At 30.4% G+C, this 24,001-nt stretch overlaps 3 protein-coding genes and 1 long non-coding RNA gene across 4 annotated transcripts in view; 2 read left to right on the forward strand and 2 right to left on the reverse strand.

Moving 5' to 3' along the window:
* LOC126857932 (acetylcholine receptor subunit alpha-like) overlaps positions 1–536 on the reverse strand; it is a 151,439-nt gene extending 150,903 nt beyond the window's left edge. Inside the window, exon 1 of the mRNA XM_050607844.1 lies at positions 316–536. The gene's annotated coding sequence lies outside the window, so the exon portion shown is untranslated. The remainder of the gene's footprint in view (positions 1–315) is intronic.
* A 10,790-nt stretch (positions 537–11,326) lies between these two features.
* LOC126857972 (uncharacterized) lies at positions 11,327–12,907 on the forward strand. The gene is made up of 3 exons (XR_007688575.1): positions 11,327–12,025; positions 12,378–12,459; positions 12,768–12,907. It is a non-coding gene; the product is annotated as an uncharacterized LOC126857972 (long non-coding RNA).
* Positions 12,908–16,700: 3,793 nt separating this feature from the next.
* Positions 16,701–20,230, forward strand: LOC126857962 (carbonic anhydrase 6-like). Its single transcript, XM_050607909.1, has 6 exons — positions 16,701–17,225; positions 17,716–17,763; positions 18,536–18,691; positions 19,307–19,530; positions 19,608–19,838; positions 20,012–20,230. The coding sequence occupies exons 1-6, from the start codon at positions 17,156–17,158 to the stop codon at positions 20,114–20,116; spliced, it is 834 nt and encodes a 277-aa protein (XP_050463866.1). The 5' UTR covers positions 16,701–17,155; the 3' UTR covers positions 20,117–20,230.
* A 1,030-nt stretch (positions 20,231–21,260) lies between these two features.
* LOC126857956 (TWiK family of potassium channels protein 18) lies at positions 21,261–24,001 on the reverse strand. The gene has a single exon (XM_050607899.1). The coding sequence runs from the start codon at positions 23,913–23,915 to the stop codon at positions 22,881–22,883; it is 1,035 nt and encodes a 344-aa protein (XP_050463856.1). The 5' UTR covers positions 23,916–24,001; the 3' UTR covers positions 21,261–22,880.

The raw sequence follows: 24,001 nt of genomic DNA on the forward strand, positions 1-24,001 counted from the left end.
GCAGCATTCTTAAAACACGTACAACGAATAATCGTCCTTCGCCATTACGAAAATTTCAATTCGCGCGGCAAAAATTTACATTAGCGCATGTTAAAAATTAATAATTAAAAGTTTTATGTTTGCAATTATTACGACAAGTATTATAACAAATATTAGTAAAATATGCTTTACAAAATTAGATTAAAATCCAGAAAATCCAGATTTGCGCAACAGATTTGAGCAATTCAAAAAAACATTTACTTTTTACGCTTGATGTGAAGTTTGCGTATATATTGACGATTGACGCAAACAAATTTTCGAGAAAAGCACACAAACCTCCGCGTAAATTCGCGTCGTCCGTTTCTCCTCAAATGCGTGGCGAACGCGAGGAGATCCGCGGCAGATCCCTCGGAGAGATGTGCATCACGCCTACCGGGAACCGCGCTGAGTTCCAGAGGCGCCTGGAACAATCCCCTCTGTCCGGTGATCCCGAGGATGGTGAGCGGGAATCCCGAGCGATGCCCGCGACGTCGACGTCGACGACGACGTTAGTTTAACACTGGCCTTAACTTCGCGCGCACTCCAAGCCACGCCGGTCTCTCGCAGCAGCTCTCGGGACCGCTGCACACTCGCACGCACTGCACCCACGACTGAAGGCGGGCACCGTCGAGGTAGTTGTCGCAACGGGGTGCGACGCGCCGGGATATCTCGGTCGTTCGATGGCGCCACCGGGTGCGCGCCACTAGACGCGGCGAGAAGAGCCCGCGGGAGAAGGGAAGAGAGAGAGAGAGAGAGAGAGAGGAAGAAAGGGACAGGAGCATCCGGGAAAAGTGGTTCGCGCGTCGGGCGGGGTGGATTCTGCAGAAAGCTGGACCGATCTTGCGCGCGTGCGAATCGCCGATACGGTAACCGTAGTAAGACAACAGCTGGATAAAGCCGCGCAAGGAATGTGGCGGGAATCGAAAGAAATTGAATGGACCTGGGAGTTATCGATTGAGAAATTGATCATTCTACTACGCATGCTCGTCAGACGCCGCCATCGATGATCCGTCTCTCAAGAATGATTCCCGAAAATAATTTCAGATCGATATCATAGCTAAGATACTATTAAATAATATATATATATATCATATATAGAAATATTGAATAAGAAATTGTGTTTTATTTTTGTGTGCACATACAAAATCATTAAAAGTTAAAAATATTTAGATTTTACCTTGACTTTTAAAGAGATATAGAAATATTATTTGAAAAGAGCATTAAAGGAAACTTTATATTGCTTCCCATAAATATTATGTATTTCAAATTTTATTCACCAACTTAAACATCTCAATTTTTCTTGTTTCTGTATCTGAAACGTGGGGGAAAATTTTATTTAAAAATCGTTCAGCGCTCGTGAGTCGTTAATAAGATCAAATAATTGTTCAAAATTAATTGTTTCATTTTTTGAGATCACAGTGAAATCTCTCTGAATAGTAAATTCTATTATAAATATAATGCAAAATAATTATTCATATTATTGCTGCTCGGATTATCTCGTTGAAAAATTGGCTAATTTACGGCGATGTCGACAAACGTCTAAAATAAGAACAAATGCGAGTGTTAGATAGAGGTCATTAATTGTCGTAATCTATTTCTCCAATAAGAGAGCATTTCTTAGTGTTATATAGAAAAAATTCTTCGTGACGCTCTCATGATGTGATAGATATTTTACATAAATAATATTTGAACCGTAACTTTGTGTTTTCTGAATGTTATATAACGATTAAATAACGATTATCGGAAAACTTTGAGCTGCGAGAAGATATGTAAAGTAAAATTTGAAAAATATGCAATTTAATCCTCTTTCCTAAACATCTTATACATCAAATATATTGTAATGTAATATATTAGAATCTTTCGTTTTAAATATGGAAACTTAGCCTTTAAATATTTATTAAAATCTCATTAATTTTGATTTTAATTGTGTGTACTTCACGTAGAAATGTAACTTTTCTTTAATAAAAGTTTGATATTACAATGATATCGAAAATATGGCTAGTAGATAAGGATAGTACGGGGCAACCCTCACATGAATTTAATTTAATGTCGCTCATGAACCTAGACCCTCCATTTTATGGTATAGACTAAGCTAGCTGCGGTGAAAAGCACCGGGAGCGAGGCAATGGATGTTCCTTAGCTAAAACAATGGATCGGTGGCATTGTATGCGGCACATTAACCACCGTACCGCGATCCCTTTAAACCACCGGTACGAAATATCCGGCTTTCGATAGCGCGCGGACGTATTGATAAATTAAGGTTACGATAAGAAGAAAGAGAGGCAAAGAGACAGAGAGACGAGCTCGGTTCTAAACTCCGGATATCTAACAATAAGATATTCTGGACCGAGTAAAACAGGCGTAATAAAGTGGTTCGTTTCGATTCGGAGTAGCTCATTTATCATTTTGGACTTTGAATGCCAATCTTCCCTCGCGGCGTATAAGAAAAAAGGTTGTGATGGGTGGAAAGACGCCGGCGCCGGGAACGGGAGGAAAAAGGGACTCGGGAAAGTTGGGCGGGTTGTTTGTCAAGAATTAAATTCCTCTCTTAATCCATGAGACGGATCGTTATAGCGCGGGGCACTTTGAATGGACGTGCCCCAGAAATTGTCAGATCAATCCGTGCTGCTTCGTTCCCGACGCAGATTGAGATCTCTTTCTTCTCTTAGTTCTCTCGTCGTTAATCTTTATAGACGTTTTAAGGATCGGTAGCAACGGGATGATATACCGAAATACCGAAGAACCGTTTATCAAAGGAATATTAACTTCCGCTTGAAGCGTACAGCATGAATTATAATATTTTTTTACAGAAGAAAAACAACTTAAAGACGACAAAGAACAGAATGCGTGACAGTTTAATAAATTTTATATAAAACGTCATGTTCTGGAATTTAATTGCCATCGTGCGTTACACGCGTTGTCAAACCCCGACGTGCCGCTTTATCCCAAAAGATTCTGTTCGCACATCCCTTCACACAGGATATAAACTTAATTCCATCGCGAAAGCCCTTCAACGATAAAGGCGAGTATTCCTATCACCTGTGCTTTTTACCAAGCTGACATATTTTTCCTTTGCCCATTGTGTGAGTTATACATCGTGTGTCGAACGATCGGATAAACGTGAAAAGATGGAGGTGGGTGGTTGACATTGGGGCTCCCATATTGAAGGGGACTTGGCAAAATTCCAATAATCTCCTTGGATCACCATCATCGCCGTTATCCTACCTACGCCTCGCGATTTCGGTCTCAAACCGTGAATTCGCCCGACCGATTTACTGCTGTCCAACGTGTACGTGACAGGTATTCACATATGTGTGTGTGTGTGTGTGTGTGCGTATGTAAATGTATGTATATGTATGTGATTGAGTCGAGAACATCGAGGTGAAAAATGTCAGGTGGCGTTACTAGAATTAGAATCCGAGGAAATACAAGCCGGAAAAATACGCGATTGGGCCATCGATCTTGCATTCGAGACAGCTTATGGACATCCGCGGATGTCTTTCTTTGTGTATGCAAATATGATGTAAATATAATTTTATCTGCAACTTTGATAATTGTATGTATGACTTAAATAAAATGTAATCATCATTTTAGATTGAAGATGAGGAAGCAGATAGTCTCAGATAGTCAGAGAGTCAAACAGTCTTATAATTGCTTTTTTAATTGTGTACATGATGCTAATATAAAATTGCATTCAGCATAGAAGAAAAAAATCGTATAAATATTTAATAAAAAAAAATTAGATTTTCTTTGGAAAAGTGAAAAGTTCCTGATAATTGTAATTAAGCTGACATATCAAGCTAAAAGTTATTACTATGTAATTAATTATTAAATTTGATACAGAGATATATAGCGTCAATCGCTCATTAATAGGGATAAAAAAAACTACAAAATTTTGCATGAATATAAAAGACATGAAAGATGAAATAACGATCGGATACTTTTCAAGAAACGCTCAGTGACCTGGTAAAAGTTAGATACCTGAGATGGGGAAATTTAAAGCTAGCTCGCTCTTAGCGCAGAAACTTGATTGGAGTCAAAGTGTCCTGGATGGAAATTACCTTCGTATTACCGCCGAGATTTTGCTTCGTATATGTAGTCAAAGCAGATACGCTCGCGAGCACAGAAGTTACTATTAATTTCAAGTCCGACACAGTTCACGATGTTTCAACGGCAGGAGTTGACTCTCAGTTTAAATCGAGTTATCGCTATAGAATTTCCAAACTGTGATCCGGCTTTCTCCGCGACCACGGAGACGAGTATCCCTTTTATTACAGAAGCACCGAGATCATAATCCGTGATACACTGCTGAGCCTCTTCTTGAAGGAATGATAAAAAAGTTTGTCAATTATTTTAGAAAAAAAAAAAGATAGAGGAAGAAAAAAAAGGGAGAAAGATTAATGAATTAATAAGTAATCAATAGTAATTTGTCATTCAAATCAATTAAGAACTTAAGATGTTGTCGCAATAATATAATTAATGAACGTGTTAATATAGCTTTTTCAGTATACGCATGTTGAATATATTAATTAATTTATTCCTTAATATCTGTTTTGATTAATTAAAACTTTGAAGAATTGTCCTTATAAATTTCATAGTTACGACTGAAGTGCGTGGCGCGAGCGTGATAATAGATTGCTTTATTATGATTGTAGCGAAGGAAGTTGGCTTTATTTTGCAATGTCGGAATAGAATCTTCCCCGAAAGTTTCGAGCTTTGTTTGACAGACTCTTTCGGACGAATATCTGTCAGAATCAACAGCGGCTTTGCAAAATGCGAGCTGCTTCCGCGGAAAAGTGCACTGTATTTGTTGTGTTGATTCAGGTGTCTGCGCGCCTTCAAACTTCGGTAAAGATGAAAATATCTCCATCAATATGTGTCCCTACAAATATTTTACAGTATAGCGCAAACATATTTCTTCCACCATTGTGATGCCGATCAGTGACACTCAACTTTTCTCGTCCTTGATCCTTGCACATCGGAAATTTTAATTAATTCCGCTCTCGAAATCACGTTCTTTTCAGAGAACCGAAAATATTCTTTCAATAAATGTTGATTACGGTGCTCGTATTTTATTGCAAGAGAAATTAAACTTAAAAAGAGGGACAATTAAATACAATCAACAATCGGTTTAATTAAATTTATTTTGCATTCAGCGCGAAATCAAGAGAACGCTTGATTAAATTCATTTAAAAACTATTATGGGTCATTAATATTCAGCCGACGAGTTTGGAAATCTTTCTATTTTAGCTAAAGAACTTTCCATTCTGTCTTGATTAAATAACAATCTTTAATTAAAAAATAATATAGTTAATTAAAGATTTATTAGTGATATGTTAATCTACAGCATTTTCCGTCCAAGCATTTTACATAATGCAAATATATTAATTAATGATTTTATTAAATATGAAATAATGCATATTGTTATATATATAATAATATATAATATTATATATATTAATAATTGTAATATTCAAAATTTTATTTGGAAAATACATATAAAAAGTATATACAATAAAATATACATACAAATTGTGTGAGCGATAATTGTAAGTATGTGTTAAATGATAAGATAATTTTTCCAGAGGAATCACTGTAAGCATTATTTCGTCTGACAAGCAATTTTTAATAACAACTGCTTGACGTTTCTGATTATTCTTCATTTTGCTGATATTACTATCTAGAATTCTTCGCATATCCGTGGATCTGTACGATGCATTCTGTGTGAGCAAGTAATCTCTATGGGATGCGGCGAAGAACAGCTAAGGGAAACAAGGACTCTGCAGTGTGTGATTCGGCAATCCTGGAGAACTGCAGTCTGCTTGCATTCATATGCCAAGTGGGGGCGACCCAACAAATTGTGCCAGTAAGCTCGGACGCTTGCAAGAACCCCGTTGCAAATTTCAACAATTCGACGACTGTGCCAACCTGTCATCGAGGTAATTCTCACGTAGATTTTCCACCAGGATTCGAAACGTAGTTGATTTGATCGTTGCCAATTTTTATCTTTATTTTTGTGTGTGAGAGGCATTCGCAAATATCTGCAATTGCATCACTAATAGATACGCGAAAATTCTTTTACTATAAATGAATTTTTTAACTATTATTTTTAATTCTAATATACATACTTTGTTTTATTTTTTATAATTTAATACAATTAAAAAAAGTGATATTTAATTACAATTTTTAACTTAATTACGTTGTAATACAAAGAAATCAATTTATCATAATGTAATTATAATACAATGATAACAAAAACAAATTTAATTAATTATTTAGTTTATAACTAATGTTAAAATATAACTAATCAATCATATCATCAATATATACGTAACTAATAATTATTATACAATTATTTGTAATTAATTGATTCGTAGTTAATCGAAATGCAATGCTAATGCAAGTACACTTCGTATTTAAATCATACATTGATACTGATTCGACTTGTTTAAAATTGTATTAGATATCAACTCCCTTACCTTCGGCAGCGTATAAAAATTTAAATAAATTAACATGAAACTAGGATCCTATTAAAAACATCAATTTTTGCAATTTGCACAGTCTCATGGACATACGCGACTCTCATTAAGATTTATGAATTATAAATATTTCGTTTTCAAGGCGGCTAAAATATTTCATGCAATTCATTATCTCATCTCACATAAAATTATTTCATCTTTCTCAAATATAACATTTATAAACACAATATTTTCTTTAAAATATATATTAAAATAATATGTTTAACAAAAAATTAAAAAAAAAATGTTTTTTTAAAAAAATTATTCATTTGTTTTGTAAGAAGAACGTATATAATCCTTTATATCCTTTATATCCTACGTATTGATACTAAATCTGTGAACATAAAATTTTTCTGTAAAATTTTAAGTAGATTATAGACATATTTTGTCTTTTAATTAACTTTTTTAATTTTTATCAAAAACATTTTATAAACTTTTCTTTATAATATAATATTTATATTTATTTTAAGTAATATGATAGCTTAAAAAATTTTGGCTTAAACTTACAGAAAATCTATACAAAGCATCATTTATCTGCAACCAATAAATAGATTCGAATAATTACAAGACATTACACGATCTTACTAAATGAAGATAATATAGAAAACCCTACTACATTTTTATTTTAACACAAAAGTTGATTTATCAGAAGAAATGTAGATGTTTTACCAGCTAAGATACAATTATTAACAAATTACTTTATTTTCAAAAGAAGGTAAAAAGGAATTCAAATTCTAGTGTTTGTTAAAAAAATTATTCTAAACAGAATCATTTCTATACAAATTTTATTTTATTTGACTTTAAAGTCGAACAATCAGTATCGCGGAAAAGAAGTAACAATATTTGCAAGTATTACTGTGCCTTTTTAAGAGTGGATATCTCGATGAGAGCTGCTCAGATTATTAAAATATTACAAAATATATATGTGTTGTATAAAATATGAAATGCGTTATTTAGAAATGTTTTTATAAATGATAATAGGTAAAACTGATCAACAAATGGTGATATTTTTTGCGAAAACATTTACCTCCCCACAATATTTGAATATATTTTTATATAGCACATATAAAAAATTATGATTTCTAAAACGCGGAGATCTATTCTATTATAATTATTATATTATCCTATAGTTCCAGCCATGTTTTTTTAAACTCAAAGAAATTTTAATCATTAACGGCATTAATAAATTCTTTAATGTTCATATAATTGTCCGACGATAAATATACTATCAAGTTTTTGCAACATGCGAAACGAAAAACGGCGGTCTCTTTCAATATTGATTGGAGCTAATTGCAATATTTTTAAAGAGCTCAACCGTCGATAATTGAAAGAATACTTTTTTATATATTTGAAAATAGCTATCCTAAAACTTATGAAACTCACTACAATTTTGATTTTTATTTAAAAGATAATTTAATTCTCTACAACTTTTTTTCGATACTTTTCGTTAAAAAGAAGCATACTTTTCCTGATATTTATAAAAATGTATAGAATAATTGTGATTTTAGTGATTTTTGGGCGCTAACTTTTTGAGGAAACATTTTTCGACCTATGTTTATAGAAAGTTTTTTATTCAGAATTAAATTTCCTATAAAATTTTAAAGTCCGGAATATTTGGACCCTCTTGTATACGTCATAGTATGTAAAATATTTTTGGTTGCGAATTATCAATAACATGGTATTCGGCCTTGACAACGTAAACATTAGCGCGCTACTGTTAACGTGTTACGACGCCCTTATCATTCGCACAGCGACTCTCGAATAGTAATATAACAGTGCGAGACGCTCCGTCAAATTTCTTTTCTAAACGCGATCGCGTTAAATATCGGGAAATAAATTGATATAATAAATAATTTATTTATTATTTACACACCTTAAATAATACGTAATTATATTACAACGATAAATCTCAAGGCGCGTATCTCGCGTGATAAATATACATTTAATCAAATGTTGAAATGACAGAAATTTAAATTCTTGTTTTATTGCGATTTTTCTTTTTTTTATAAATAATAATTATTTTTTTTAATATTTAAAGTTTAATTATATTTTGCTCGATGCTTTATCGTTTGACTTTTCGACGATTTAAATATGATTCGGATTAAGAACGTACAATAAAATGGTCGAATCGCCAGTCCGAGTAATTAACATAACGATAAGCTTCGAGATTAATCGTTTAATAAATAATTGATCTATCATTTAAAATACTAATATTACTCAATATTTATATATTTTATAATACGTAAAATATTTCGATAGCGAATTAACAATACCTAACATAGCATTTGGCTTTGGCGGCGTAATTGGCGGCTATTGTTTACGTATAATGGCTTTATTATTATTCATATGGAGACACTTAAATAGAGCTGTAGTGGGACAAGATATTCAAATTATTTTCCTGCGTGTTATCATTCTCACAACAACACTCGAGCAGTAAAGTAATAAAGCGCGAGATACTCCGTAAAATTCCTTTTCTAAATGCGATCGCGACAAGTTTCGGGAAATAATTTGATAAATCATTAATTATGATAAATAATTATCTTTTACATATCTTAAATAATATTTCGCGTAATAATAAGTACACATTTAATCAAGAATCGAAGTGACAAGAATTAAAATTGTAAATTATTGGTTTGTCGCGATCTTTCTCTTTCTTTAAACAATAATTATTTTCTTAAAAATATTTCAAGTTTAATTATATTTTGTTTGATGCTTTATTGATTGACTTTTCGACGATTTATATATGATTCGGATCGGGAACGTATAATAAAATAATCGAATCGCAATTCCGAGTAATTAACATAACGATAAGTTCCGTGAAGTTAATTATTTAATAAATAATTGATTTATATATAATTTAAAAATACTTATATAATTTAATATTTCACATATATTTTGTAGCACGTAAAATATTTCGGTAGCGGTTAACATTCAACATAAGTAGTCGGCCTTGGCCGCGTAAACATTGGCGCGCTATTGTTTATGTATCAAGACTTTGTTATTTATACGGAGATACTCGAATAGAACTATAGTGGGGTGAGACGCTCAATGTCCTTTCCTACGTGTTATCATTCGCACAGCGACACTCAAGCAGTAAAGTAGTAGAGCGCGAGACAAATCTGTCAAATTTCTTTTCTAAATGTAATTGTGACAAGTATCGGAAAATAATTTAATATGATAAATACTAATTATCTTTTACATAATACTTTAAATAATATGTCATTATATCACAATGATAAATCTCGAGGCGCGGATTTCGCGTATGATATATACATATATATCAAGAATCAATGTGACATTAAAATTGCAAATTATTGGTTTATCGCGATTTTTCTCCTTCTTTATAAACAATAATTATTTCTTTAAAAATACTTAAAGTTTAATTATATTTTGCGCGGTGCTTTTCATTTTAAATATGATTCGGATTGAGAATGCATAATTAAATAGTCAAAGATCAAAATAATTAACATAAGTTTCGTGATATATTAATCGTTTAATAAATAATTAATTTATAATTTAAAATATTTGTATAATTTATTATTCCGCTTGTATATACGTCATAATATATTTTCGGTTACGTCAATAACATTCGACGGTATAAACATTAACGCGGTATTGTTAAAGTGTTACGACTTTGCAGTCTTGTTATCATTAATACATCGACCCTCGAGCAGCAAAGTAGTAGTGCTCCAAATTCCTTTTCTAAACGCGATTGCGATAGATATTAAAATATAATTTGTTATGATTATTATAATTAACAATTAATTAACTTTTAAAAATAAGAAATAAAAAATAATAATTCAGTAATAGAGATAGCATCAAATTTACGAGTGACGCATAATTTTGGCATCGTGTAAATATCACAAATTTTTTTCTTCGTGTTCTTTTTTACAATATAATAAAGCGTATGTTTCGTGTAATTGTTCCACGATCGCGAGTGCCAATGTAAAGTATGATTCGACTAATCGTAATTAACTGTGTTTTCGTGAGTGAATGTGAATGAAAATATATTTACATTGCATCTTTTTTAATCGAAAGAAAAAAGGGATATAGATAATCTCACGTTATACGTATATAATTTTACAAAATTATATACGTATAATACCCTCCCAGGGTGTAACCTTGGCGTGGTGGGAGGGCATAGTACCCGGATGGTACCTTAAGGGTCTTAAAGACCTCCTGAGGTTACTGAGAAGGGGAAACCAAGCACCCAACGCCGTCGTCGCTGTCATCGTGCCGCGGACGGCTCGTCGTATCGTTAGTGCTGTCATCGTGCCGCGGACGGCTTATCGCGGCGTCGGTTCCGTCAACGTGCCGCGGACGGTTTTCGCGTCGTCGCGTGTCCATACTGCATTGCCACGAGTCGTACAATGACTCATATGTGGCACGCACATCTGTGGAAGACTTTAGTGCGTTGCCTTGTTGTTCGTCATCGGAGCGTACGAGCAACGAGAGAGTCGCGTAACCGCATAACCGCGTTTTCGCGTCGTCGCGTCTTCGCGTCGGACTTCTATCCCGTTTTCACAATGCGAGGATCGTACTTCGTTGCCGACTAACTGGGATATCTCTCAGCGTTGCTATCGGTAATATATTAATACCCTATTAATATAATTAATTTTATATGATATTAGGTAACGTTAATACAATATTAATGTTATATATATTATATAAATATTTATGTATTAATAAATTTAATATATTAATGGAGACGCAACGTTAAAACGCCTCAGTATCGCGGCTGAGGTGAATGCCGGCCGCGTAGCAACGTATGATCGTGCATAATATAGATGCGATGATCGCGCGGTTAATCAAGAACTTCGGTTCGAGAATTGGCTGTTGGGGGCACGCTCTGCTTCGACGAACGGTTCGGCCTGAATCGGTTAGAATTCAATCGATTTTTGAATCGTCGTTCCCTCATCTTGTACCGTCTATCAGCTGTACTGTATCGCATTGAGGACAGTTGGCTGTGTTTTATTAGGTTCGATTTTCGCTCGCTAGAGAAGCTGATTTCTCATCTTCTAAGTGATCTAAATTGTGACACTTAGGACTTGGGTATCGTCATTCTCGACCCGTCTCTCAGCCTTATGATAAGCGTAAGTTTCAGTCTGTATGATAGAAACTTGGTGGTTCTCTGTGATCGTTCCTAATGAAGTTCGAGTCGGCCCTCGGTGAGAACAAGCGCGGACAAGAATTGAGCGTCGATTCCATCAATCGATTTCGTCTTCTTCCTTTGCTCGCTTAACCCTAGCTCGGAGTAATCGTGAATTCCCGACTTGTCGACTCGCAGTATGATTCTCGAGTGAAACGGGGTTCGATCGTGCCGAAATTCGAAAGTGCGGGAGTTTCGTTTAAAGTATCGCGCGTAAAAGTGCGGAAGTATTTTTTAATAAAAGTGCGGGTGTGCCGTTTAAAGAATCGCGCGTGTGAATCTACCTGAGAGGAGGAGGAGGCCTAGGAGAGGCATCGGGCATCGGTGAAACAGCCCTGTGGTAAGTAACTTGTTATTTATATATTCATTATTTATTAATTGTGTACAATTTAAATCAAGCAATTAATCACGTAATTTGACTTTTTATTTATATATTTTAAACAAAAGACAATTAGAAAACAAATTTTTATATAAAATCTATAATCTTGTAAAAGTTTCTACTTTTAGCTAATAGCTTTTGTATGAAATTATTACAGTTATTAGTAGATTTTTTCAAAATTTATAAAATCATTTTATTAATCTGCTTATTATTACATGCATCAAATATAAAATTCAATGCGTATAATAAATTTTTGGAAATATTAATTATTTTGAGCATTACTACAATTTGCATCTCCTATTTGTATGTTCAGATCAACGTAGCGACCCTGACATCCTGAGAGGAGGAGGAGGAGGCCTAGGAGAGGCATCCTGCACCGGCGGAGCAACCCAAGGGTGAGTATTATTATTTGTATATTAATTATTTATAAATCCCATACATGCATTAATTTGATTTGATCATTATTTTAATAGTTTAAACAAGAGAGAGACTCTTACTATAAAAGTTTTTAATTAAAAAGATAGTTTTCTTTTTTAGAGTTTATAAAAGTATTTCATATTTATATACCTTATTATACGCATATTTATATACCTTATTATTATACGCATCGGATATAAAATTCGGTGTATACAATAATAATTTTTTGAAATATTAATTATTTTAAGCGTTGCTATAATTTGGATTTTATATCTTTGTGTTGCAGACAACGTAGCCTCAAGACCAAATCTCCGCTGTTGCGCATCAGTGCCGGTGAGTGATAAACTTTATTTTACTTTGAGATAACGGATTTGTAGATGTTGTAGATGTAAATGTAAATTGTAGATAGATTCGTTGTCTCAAAATGGATGGGCTAGATTAAATTAAATCAAATAACTTTTAATAAATTTTTTAATATGTATTAAAATATATTACATAGATATAATTCAAAGTATAAATTTAAAAAAAATTGAAAAAATATAAAATATTTTGTTTAATTGATAAATTGTAATTTATATATTATGAAAAAGGCGCTAACAGCAATTTTATTAATTATAAAATAGTAATAACATATTTTTATATTGCGCCAATTTTATTCTAATTTTTCATAGCCCGTCCATCCATATTATTATATAAAAGCTTTATTTTAATTAATGTAAAGCCAAATTATCAATCTATTAAATTATATAAAACACATAAATGTATTATTAATTTCTTTTTAATATAAACTATTATTATTATTATAAATAATACTATTATTATAAATAATCTATATTACATATAATATTATTATAAATAATATTACATATTATAATAAGGTTATATATTATTATTTTAATCAATTAATTGTGATTGATAACTTGGCATTAGATTAATTAAAGTCATATTAAAATGCATGTGACAAACTGTCGTAATGTCTTACGATCATAAATGAGCATAAAATTACGCTCATGCACCGGCGATGATAGCCGACAACGGAAGGAGTTTTTCTCCTTTATTGATCTCTGATAGAGGTTGAAACTACATCTCTGGCTAAATGTAGCCAGACTCAATATGGCCAGGATCAACGAAAGGTAGGTCCAACTGGCCCAACGGAAGCAACGATGCATTCAATCAGGACACGCCAGTAGGACACGCGAGTAGGACACGCGAGTAGGACACGCGAGTAGGACACGCGATTAGGGCACTCCCTTCAAAATTTCGGTAATCTCTTTGGATTCCCGTTGACTTAGCTAGCAAAAATAGGATGTTTGAGCTATTAGGTTGTTAAAACTATTAAGACTATCTTAATTTAAAATAGTCATTTAATTTCTTAAGATTCTTAAGGAATTAAATGCTTATTAGGAATTAAAAGAATACTAAAATTATTAAAATTTTGGGAAAATAAACAAGAAAATAAAATATAAATAATATAAAACTTAAATTTATTTTTGAGCAAATTTTGAAAATTAAATTAAAACTATTTTTTAGATATAATAAAATAAAATTATTTTTAGGTAAAATAAAAAAAAAAATTAAAATTAAAAGAATAAAAATTATAAGTAATTTAAAATTTAAAATTATTAATTTTTTACAATCTAAATCAAAAATTAAATTATAAAAAATTAGAATTAATTATAAAAATTTTAAAAGTGACATACATACATACCCTTTTTTGACGAATCAAAAATTTCATATATGCAAATTCTACACCTTTTTTAACAAATAAAAAATTATATATTTATATATAATTATATTTATATATATTTATTATGTAAAAATAAAATGTAATATACATGTGTGTTGCATTTTATTTTATATATTTAAATATATAAATATATATATAATATATATTTTATATATTTAACATATTGTAATATATTTATTATATTGTTATATAAATTTAATATTATAATAAATAATATTTATATAAATTTATATAAATTAAAATAAAAATTAAAATAAAAATTTTATAATGTAAATTTATATAATGTATGAATTGATGCAACGTATAAATTTATATTGAATTGAAAATAAATACTATCAGTATCAATTATCTGTATTATTGAATATATCTATTTGACACTGATAGTATCATTAATTGTAAATTATACTCTAATTATAATTGTATAACAAATAATTGTAATTATAATTGTATTTTATTTATAATTTATACATTGTATAATTGTATTAATAATATTGTAAATTATATATAAAATTGTTGTTGTAAATTACACGAAAATTTACGAAAGAACATATATAATGGCAATTCTAAATTAATATACATATTTGTTGAATATTAATTTCTATATTATTTATTTTAAAATTATTTATAAATTTTAGAGCTTGTTTTTATATCAAAGAATCATTGATAAACTCAGGAAATTAACATCAAATTATATTTTGTTTTAAATTTTATATATTGTTATATATTTTGTATATTAAAATTATATCCTTTATTATGTCATTTATTGTGTAAAAATAAATAAAATCTAATCTAATCTGAGAAATAAAAAAAAGAGGAAACAGATTATCCTCACATATATTTTTCCTCCTCGAAAGTATCTCCGCCTTAACGAAGGCATTTGCCGGATTGAGGAGTTTTGAGTACTCTAATGAACCTAAGAGCTATGTTGGCGATAACGTAACAACATTTTCGAGTAAAGCACGTTCGATTATTCTGAAACCAATAAATGACATCATATACGTGATTATTAGGGGTACTTGAATTATTAAATTAATTAATGAAATTCTTCGAGTAAGCGTTTGATGTTTAATCAACTAATAGTTATCGGTAGGATCATCCATGCCGGACCGGTCAAAGGGGAAGAGTCAGACTAAGAGAGATAATTATTACACAGGATGGGCTCAAATTTTTCGGCTAGATGTTAAGATTTTATAGGAAATCTCTCTCCCATTCTATATATGTATATATAGATTTATTATATTAATATTTCGAAATAAAATGAAAACAAAAGAGATTGGAATTGAAAAAATAGAAAAAAAGGGCTCCAAAATATGTTCTTACTCCTCTTAAAATTTAAAAATATTTTGATATATGATACAATGTATAAAAAACTGATTTCTGAGAAACCGAAGTCTATTTTACCATAATTTTCTTATGATTTTGTAATCTTTTATTTTTTATAGAATCTTTTATTTTAATTATTAGCAGCATTAATTTATTCTTTTACATTCAAATGACCGCTCGATAATAGGTATATTGTCAGGTTTTTACAAAATATTATATAAAAAATCGAGATGTCTCTTGCAATATTGATTAGAACGTAAAAATTAAGAGTGAGGGTAAGAGTTAAGAGTTTAGAGTTTCTTTTACATTTCGCGACGTACTACACAGGACTCAAATTAAAAAACCGAAAATGTAAAATAATCTATTTATTCTAATACTTGGATGTGTGTTTATACGACATATGAAAAATTATGATTTCCGAAACGCGGAGATCTGTTCTATAATTATTATATTTTCTTACAGTTTTAATCGTGTTCTTTTGAATCCATAGAGTTTTAATCATTAACAGCATTAATTAATTTTTTTACATATACACACATACACACATATTTTTTTACTTATGCGGCTTGCATTCGAATTCTCTCGGGTTTGGTGAGTCGTTTCTTAGTGTATGCACTTGTCATTTACCGATTGCAATTTAGAATGGTAGTAACCAATGCGCAGATCAAAGATTTTAATGTAAAATTCAGATTTTTTAAATTTACATATTTTGTTATCAATGCTGAGAATGGACTAAAAACAATCCGAAACGTACATTTTTTATATGCATATTTGTCACTGAAATTTACAAAAGTTTGCACTTTCAATAATTGCTCTTTGACTTTTATTTCCCCACTTAATATTTCGTGATTGACATACGGTTTTGGCGGATCAATATACATTTGCATACCTGTTTATATTCGGTCTTATCTGACTTTATCGGTAGCTCCATAAATTCTTATAATCTTTAAATTTGCGATAAATTGCGTAAGTAAAAAAAAATGTAATCGCATCAATCAACGATTATTATAATGATATATAATATGTATAAATCATTTATTTTTCTTATTACATAATTTCTTCAAGGATATTATAAAAACTGATCTCTTGCTAACTGACTAAACTAGAGAACAATTTGATATATTTATTTAATTTATATATACAGGACATTTCATTAAAAGTGACCACTCGCATTTATCCTTTAAACTAAAAGAAATAGACCATAACAAATATATATCATATTAAATGGTTCAAATTGAACTCTATGTGAGCATAGAGTAGTTGCTTACAAAAGACATTTGTGTTAACGAACGGAGAAAGTTGTAGCTATTTGAAACAAATACAAATATGTATGATTTAATATAAATATACATATTATTTACAGTTTTATCGGCTTAAAATATCGCGGAATATTGTGAGAGAAATTTGCAAAAATTCACTTGGACGAATTCGTGATTGATTAATCGATGGTTTTCAATATGTGATTTTTAAATTAATTGAAGAAGAATGCTGTTTCCTGGAATTTTTGATATGACTCTATGTGGGGGTTGGCTATATCAGCTTGTTAAAAATGCACGGACAGATCAGTCGCATTGCGATTGTCGTTAAAGTTGCGTCTCAGTAAAATGACAGGCATATTACGCGTGAAAATGGACTTAGGTTACTTGCTGGTTACACTGACGTTATTATTCACAGGTAAAATATTTTGTTTTTTTAATAAAATAGAATAGGCTTTCTTCTTAGGTTTTGTAATTATATTCCATTGGTACATATAATTATATATTTAATAATGTATATTTTTATAACACACATAAATTTTTACTTTTTAAATTTAGACAAATTCTAAAATATAACAATTAAGGATGTTAACTATTCAAAAACATACTTCTAATCAAAGCTTTTAAGATACAAGCGTTTTTATTTTTCAGAATATTGTTTAAAATTAATATTTTAATGCAAGAATTATACACTTATTGAATTTATCGGCAAGGTTAATCCACATTTCACCATTTAATTTTGTTCTTAAAAAACGGTGGACATGTCATTATTACGTATTGTTCGTTACGTACATTCTTTTGCATAACAAAAATTTTTTCCTAAATTAATTACAGTTATTAAAAAATGGATATTTTTGAAGTACAAGGGAGTAAATAGTAGTAGTAGCATATTTCGTATTTTATTCTAGGTTTACAAGCAGCGGCAGCATCTGAATGGGAATATGAAGGCAAAAATGGTAATTACGATAATTAAAATAAATCTTTTACATTGATATAATTTATAATTTGCACGCTAACGTAGCTATGGTTTTGTATGTATTAAATAAATTTCTAAAAAAAAGAGAGAGATCAAGTTTTTTTCTCTCTGTTTTTATTTTAAATTAAAATAATATGAATTACGGCAACTAATTGTGCCATTCGAATCAAGAAAATAATAATTTGCAATTTATTTTTTATTTTGCAATAAAGAAAGTTTTTATTAGAAACATACGTTTACAATATTTATATAATTTATCTTTTGCGATATCTTGCAAGAATATACATATATATAAAAAAAAATACATACAAATACTGATTTATATATATTTTATTAATTGACATTTATACATTTACATATTAAATATATTATATTTTATATATAATATATTATATATATTTATATTAAAAATAATAAAATAACAAATGTGTTATAATATGTAAAAATAAATCACATTTTGTTATAATTAAAAATTCCTTTAATTTTATATAACACTTGCAACTTATTTTAAGTTATTATTGAAACTGTAAAAAATATTACAAAAATATAAAGCAAAAATTTTCAGAAGGAAAATCCCCAAATTGTGATTTTTTATATACATATATAACATATATAACATTTATACGCATGCAGTATTATTAAAGATATATATTTCTGTGTAATATATATGCTTTCTATTTCATTTTTGCTATAATTAAATTTACCATTTGCGGCTGGATTTGGGTGGTTGGATTTTTTAAATAATTTTGCAGGACCCTCAAACTGGCCAGGCATTTGCGCAACTGGAAAAAAACAATCGCCGATCGATATTGTGACTGAAAATGCTGTAAAAAGTGATTTTGCCGCTGTCAAGTTCAGTCGATATAATTTAGCGTATCCTGCTACGCTAGAAAACAATGGTCATTCTGGTAAATAAATATAGTTTGCAATATATTACATTAATAGTTTTAGATTTATTAATTATTAATTAATAATATAAGTCTAAAATTTTATTAACGTAACTTTATAAATGTAACTTAATTTTAGATAGATAATTTTCAGCTATTTTTTTTAAACTTTAATTTTACAATTAATTTAAATTTTAGCAATACATTTATTATTCGATGTGCATGTTTCATATTTAAAAATATTATTAGCAATACATTTTTAAAATATTAAATTCATATTAAATAAATTCTACTTATATTTTATATTATTTCTACCAATTTTATATATAGACAACTGTTCGGTATTATATGTGTATTTTCAAGCATTAAATAGATTTTTTTCTAATAATGGAAAAAAATTATGATTTATGTTTGAATAAAACATTACATATAAAAAAAATGTTTATTTAAAATTTAGGTGATGTAATTAAAATGTGATTAAAAATAATAAAAGAAATATTTTTATATTTCTATTATAATCACTTTGTTTTCAAATAACTCAATTTTTATCATAATAGATAATAAAGTTTGACTCATCAGTTTATTAATGCTCGCATCAACAATATGATTGTTCATTTTTAACAAATTTCTTCACAGTTCAAATTGTATTACATGGTATTCCGATTTATCTAAGTGGCGGAATTTTACAATCGGAATATGTTTTCGAGCAAATGCATTTTCACTGGGGTGCTGAACATACCATAAACGGTTTACGCGATGCTTTGGAGTTGCATTTAGTACATTATGATAAGCAGTACGCGAATATCAGCGTAGCCATGCAACACGAAAACGGACTTGCCGTTGTCGCGGTTCTATTTAAGGTAGATATAATATTCGTTAGGTTACTCTTTCATCTTTCTTCTCTAAGTATAGCGTTGATTGTAATATTTTGATACAGTTGGACAGATACGATAATCCGCAATTGAAGCCGATTGTGAAAGCAACTAAAAAGGTGTTATATAAAGTAGGAAAGAGCACAACGATAAAGGAGGAATTAGTACCTTTATCATTCTTACCAAAGGATCACTCGACATATTATCATTATCAGGGATCACTGACTACGCCGGGATGTGAAGAATCCGTAATGTGGGTGGTTCTGTCTGAAAAACTTACAGTGTCGCAATCACAGGTGATTTAGATATAAAAAATTGAGAACATAATTTGTTTTATAGACATTCAGATTTTTTTTTTCTTTTTTTAAACTGGTAACAAAATTAAATTTTTCGTAAATTTAAGTTATCTTACTAGAATAATATAATGATCGTTTTAATACTTAATGTATTCGCGCGCACACACACACAGGTGAACGTATTGAAACGACTTCGGGGCGAGCATGGCAAGCTGAGGTTCAATTACAGACCCGTGCAGGATCTTTATGACAGAAAAGTGTTCCACAATTTAGAATAGAATGCCGATGAAATGTCTCATTTTATAAATTTGATTTAATCTATTTAGATATGTTATACTCAATTGATTTTATTTGAAAAAAAGTATTAATAAAAACTTTCTGCATTGTTTTCTTTGAATTATACAGGTTTGATTTATGTTACACCCACTTGAGTACAGAAGAAATAAAACGTATAAATATAACGTTGTCAGTTTTTACCTAAAAAAACATAATTTTCTTGATTTGTCTTTTTAATTAATGTCTTTTTAAAAAAGCATTTCTTTTGTTCAATATTAATAATGAAAACTTTGTTTTCTCTGAACGTTATAATTATTGAAAGAGTTTTAGTAATATAAAAAAATAAAGTAGAATAAAATCATAATCGAAAAATCTGCAATATAATTCTAAAAAAAATATGTTCTATCGTTTTATATTACAATGCAGTTATAACAACACGACAACAGAATAATTTTTTTTCTCTTTATAATTTATTTTCTCAGTTGATTCCTATGCTACAAGATCATAAAATCTCTTTCAGTGACATAAGAGACAATTTAATTACTCTTGTCATTAATTATATATGTTAATTATATAAAATATATATAAATTATATATATGTTAAGATTTAGATATGACATAAAGAACATATCGAGAAATTATTTGATTGAACGTACTGTACATAATATAAATAAGTAGTTTCATTAACTTTTCCTCTCGCAGCAAAATGATTTGCAATGAAATGACTCATGAGAATCATGACAGTTTTGGGTTAGGTTATTTCTGTGATAGATTATTTTAAGGCAGATATATGTAGATATCTATAATATAAGAGAGAGAGAGAGAGAGAGAGAAAGCGTGCATCCAAATTGAACATTAAATGTGGGAAAATTAAATGGAAAATTAAATGGAAAATTAAATATGTTTTTAATTCTATTAAAGAATAGATATATACATATAAAAAGAGACAATGCCACGATAGCATATTAGTCACAGTATTAAAAAAATGCAATATTTGTGATTAATAAAATTATATTCTATTTAATATGCATATAGTTATAAAAATCAAAACATTTCAATAATGTATAGCCTTGGTTCTTTTGTCGACAAATAACTGTACTTTTATTTTTTGGATTGTTATTTTTGTGGAATGTATAAGAATGTTCATATATATAAAAATTTTTATTTACATTAGTGCATCTTAACGAAATATTATAGATTCAGCAAGATATTAGAAATTCATTAATTTAATTGGACATTATCACTAGATTATTAGCAGAATAAATTATATTCTTCGAAGAACAATTTTGATTATATAATCGCATGATTATTTTGTGATTGACATGTCTTGATGGATCAGTGTATATTTTCAAGATATATTCATGTCTATGTTCGTGCGACACTTTATCGGTAGCTTCATAAATTTCTGTCTTCTTCAATTTCGCGATAAGTAACATAAGAAAAAACACAAGCGATCACATTAATCAGCAATTATCATTTATCGACAGAGCGTATAATCTTTATAATTTAACCAAATTAGAGAATTAATTTCTTCAAGGATATTATATAAAAACTTATATCTTATAAACTTTCTTACATAAAACTTTGATAGAACGATAAAATTTGATTTACTTACTTAAATTACCTATTTATTTAATATATAAAATATATAAGAAAAAGTTATATTGTTTATAAGTATTAATTAATATTTTATGTGTGATAAAAATATTAAATAAAAATTAAATAAATAAAGATTTTGAAAATTATCAATATTTTTTTTTTATCTTCATGTTGACTAACTTACATTAACATGAACGTCATAAACGTGTTCTAGAATTTTAACATTTCTATTTATAGAGTAGTGATAATTTTCTAAAACTATTTATATATATAAGTTTACATTTCAACGACACGTTTCTCATATCAGAAATAATTTGTTGCAAAAAATCACGGAGTGATCAATATTTGATGATCGATGTAAGAGATATCTAATCAATTAATATAACCGATTACACATCATCATCTCAAACATACTATTCACGAACAAAGTCGATTCAATATGATATAGATTTTACTGATGATATCAAAACTATTACTGACACAGCTGCTAATATAAATCATGACTCGTATTTAACAAGCGAGCTATTTTGACACATTGTTATTTATACGTTTTATCCGAAACTTAATCTCTAATCGATTAAATTTAAAAATACTAACAATTTTATTGTAGCAATCTGATTCTAATAATTATATTAACATTACACAACATATATAATATAACAAAAATTATATTAATTTCAATATTTACATGTACTTTATAGTACTTTTACTTCATAATTTCTATTTGTTTTTATCAATTATTTGATAATCGCCAAACAATGGAAAACTTACTTTTTATTTAGACAAGAAACGATCTCTTTTCTAGTATATCAAAACTAGATTTCTAATTTTAGCGTTCTAGGTATAATAACATTGATGGTAATAAGAAACGCATGAACTACGAATCGAAATACAGATATGTGTAATTATTAGTAAATAACATTTATATAATAATAGTTACATTTATCTACGGCGCGTTTCAACTTCTAATACAATATTATTTTTTTTTATGTTTATACAGCTTTTTACAATATTTTCCGCTGCTTACAAAAAATTTTGTCTATAACAAAACTTCAACAAATAGTTCTTATTTTATTAGCGCCCTTTTACACATTCTTACATACATACATTTTGTTTGCGTTATTTACAGCTTCAATAACGCACCTCGCGATCTTTTTTTTTGATTTTTCAATCCACAGATTCCGATTTACAACACATCACCATCTTATAATGAGCAGCGTCCATCGCTTGATTAAGTTGTTCCTTGAGCTCTCGAGCTTTCACATATACATCCTCCTTCATCAAATTGTAACACATGGCTATCAAGCCCATGCCTAGCAATAAGTAGACAAAATTGATGATGAGTTTCGTCTGGTTATCCTGCGTGATCTGGTTGCCCTGGCTCCAGCCTGGCACTAAATCGCCCATACCGATCTTACAGAGCGACGTGACGCAGAAGTAAGCGCTGTCTAGATAGTCCCATTGTTCCCACTCGGCGAACATAATGGAGCCGGCAAGAATGTAGCCAAATATTACCCAGAGACAGGCAGTGGAGGGTACGGTGATTCTCTGTCCAGGTTTCCGTTGGCCGGTGCATTCGTGCAATCGCGTGTAGAGCCACTTAAAAGTCTGCGCGAGCACGCTGCCCATGTTTAGGAAATAGAGCACGTAGAGCGGGATGCCGAGGACCGCGTATATCACGGTAGCGCCCTTGCCCCATGGTGTCTTGGGCACCAGACTGCCGTAACCGATCATAGTGAACACTGACAGGCAGAACATCAACGCTGCGGGAAATGTCCAGATATTGACGGGTTCGAGGTCGCTGCAATTCTCCTTTTGTCGCACGCTATTGGTAATGTTTTCCTGGTAGCGGCGCAGAATATTGTTAGACACCACGTAAAAAGCAGTGCGATTGAACACGTTCACCGATTGATTACTGGCAGTGCTGAACCATAATTCGTCGGCGTATTCCATGCGAATGGTGTCCCGCTCGCACCCTTTCTCCGGCTGTTCGATTAAAGTTGTCTCGATCGTTACAAAGCCGAATGCGCCTACTATAGCGTAGCCTACTACTAATCCGCCTACGCCCACTTGGGTGCACATAAAAGCCACGAGCTTTCGGCAACAATCCTTGACGCGCTCTCGAGGATCGATCCCGGTCGATGTCGAGGACGAATCTCGGCTTCTCAGAGAGGATCTCATTGGTACCGCGCCGCGTGACATGCTCGAACACAAACTACCTAAGATCCGGATCGATTCGACGAAGAGACTCGCGTGGAATGCTACCTTGGCGCTGACACTCGACTGAC

Source organism: Cataglyphis hispanica, chromosome 23 (assembly GCF_021464435.1).
Source record: "Cataglyphis hispanica isolate Lineage 1 chromosome 23, ULB_Chis1_1.0, whole genome shotgun sequence".
NCBI lineage: Eukaryota > Metazoa > Arthropoda > Insecta > Hymenoptera > Formicidae > Cataglyphis > Cataglyphis hispanica.

Bases quoted from the DNA above. Each gene is read 5' to 3' on its own strand.
- LOC126857962 (XM_050607909.1), top strand. From the start codon at position 17,156: ATGACAGGCATATTACGCGTGAAAATGGACTTAGGTTACTTGCTGGTT. The intron at 17,226-17,715 runs GTAAAATATTTT...ATTTTATTCTAG, and splicing joins ACTGACGTTATTATTCACAG to GTTTACAAGCAGCGGCAGCA. The intron at 17,764-18,535 runs GTAATTACGATA...ATAATTTTGCAG, and splicing joins GGAATATGAAGGCAAAAATG to GACCCTCAAACTGGCCAGGC.
- LOC126857956 (XM_050607899.1), bottom strand. From the start codon at position 23,915: ATGTCACGCGGCGCGGTACCAATGAGATCCTCTCTGAGAAGCCGAGAT.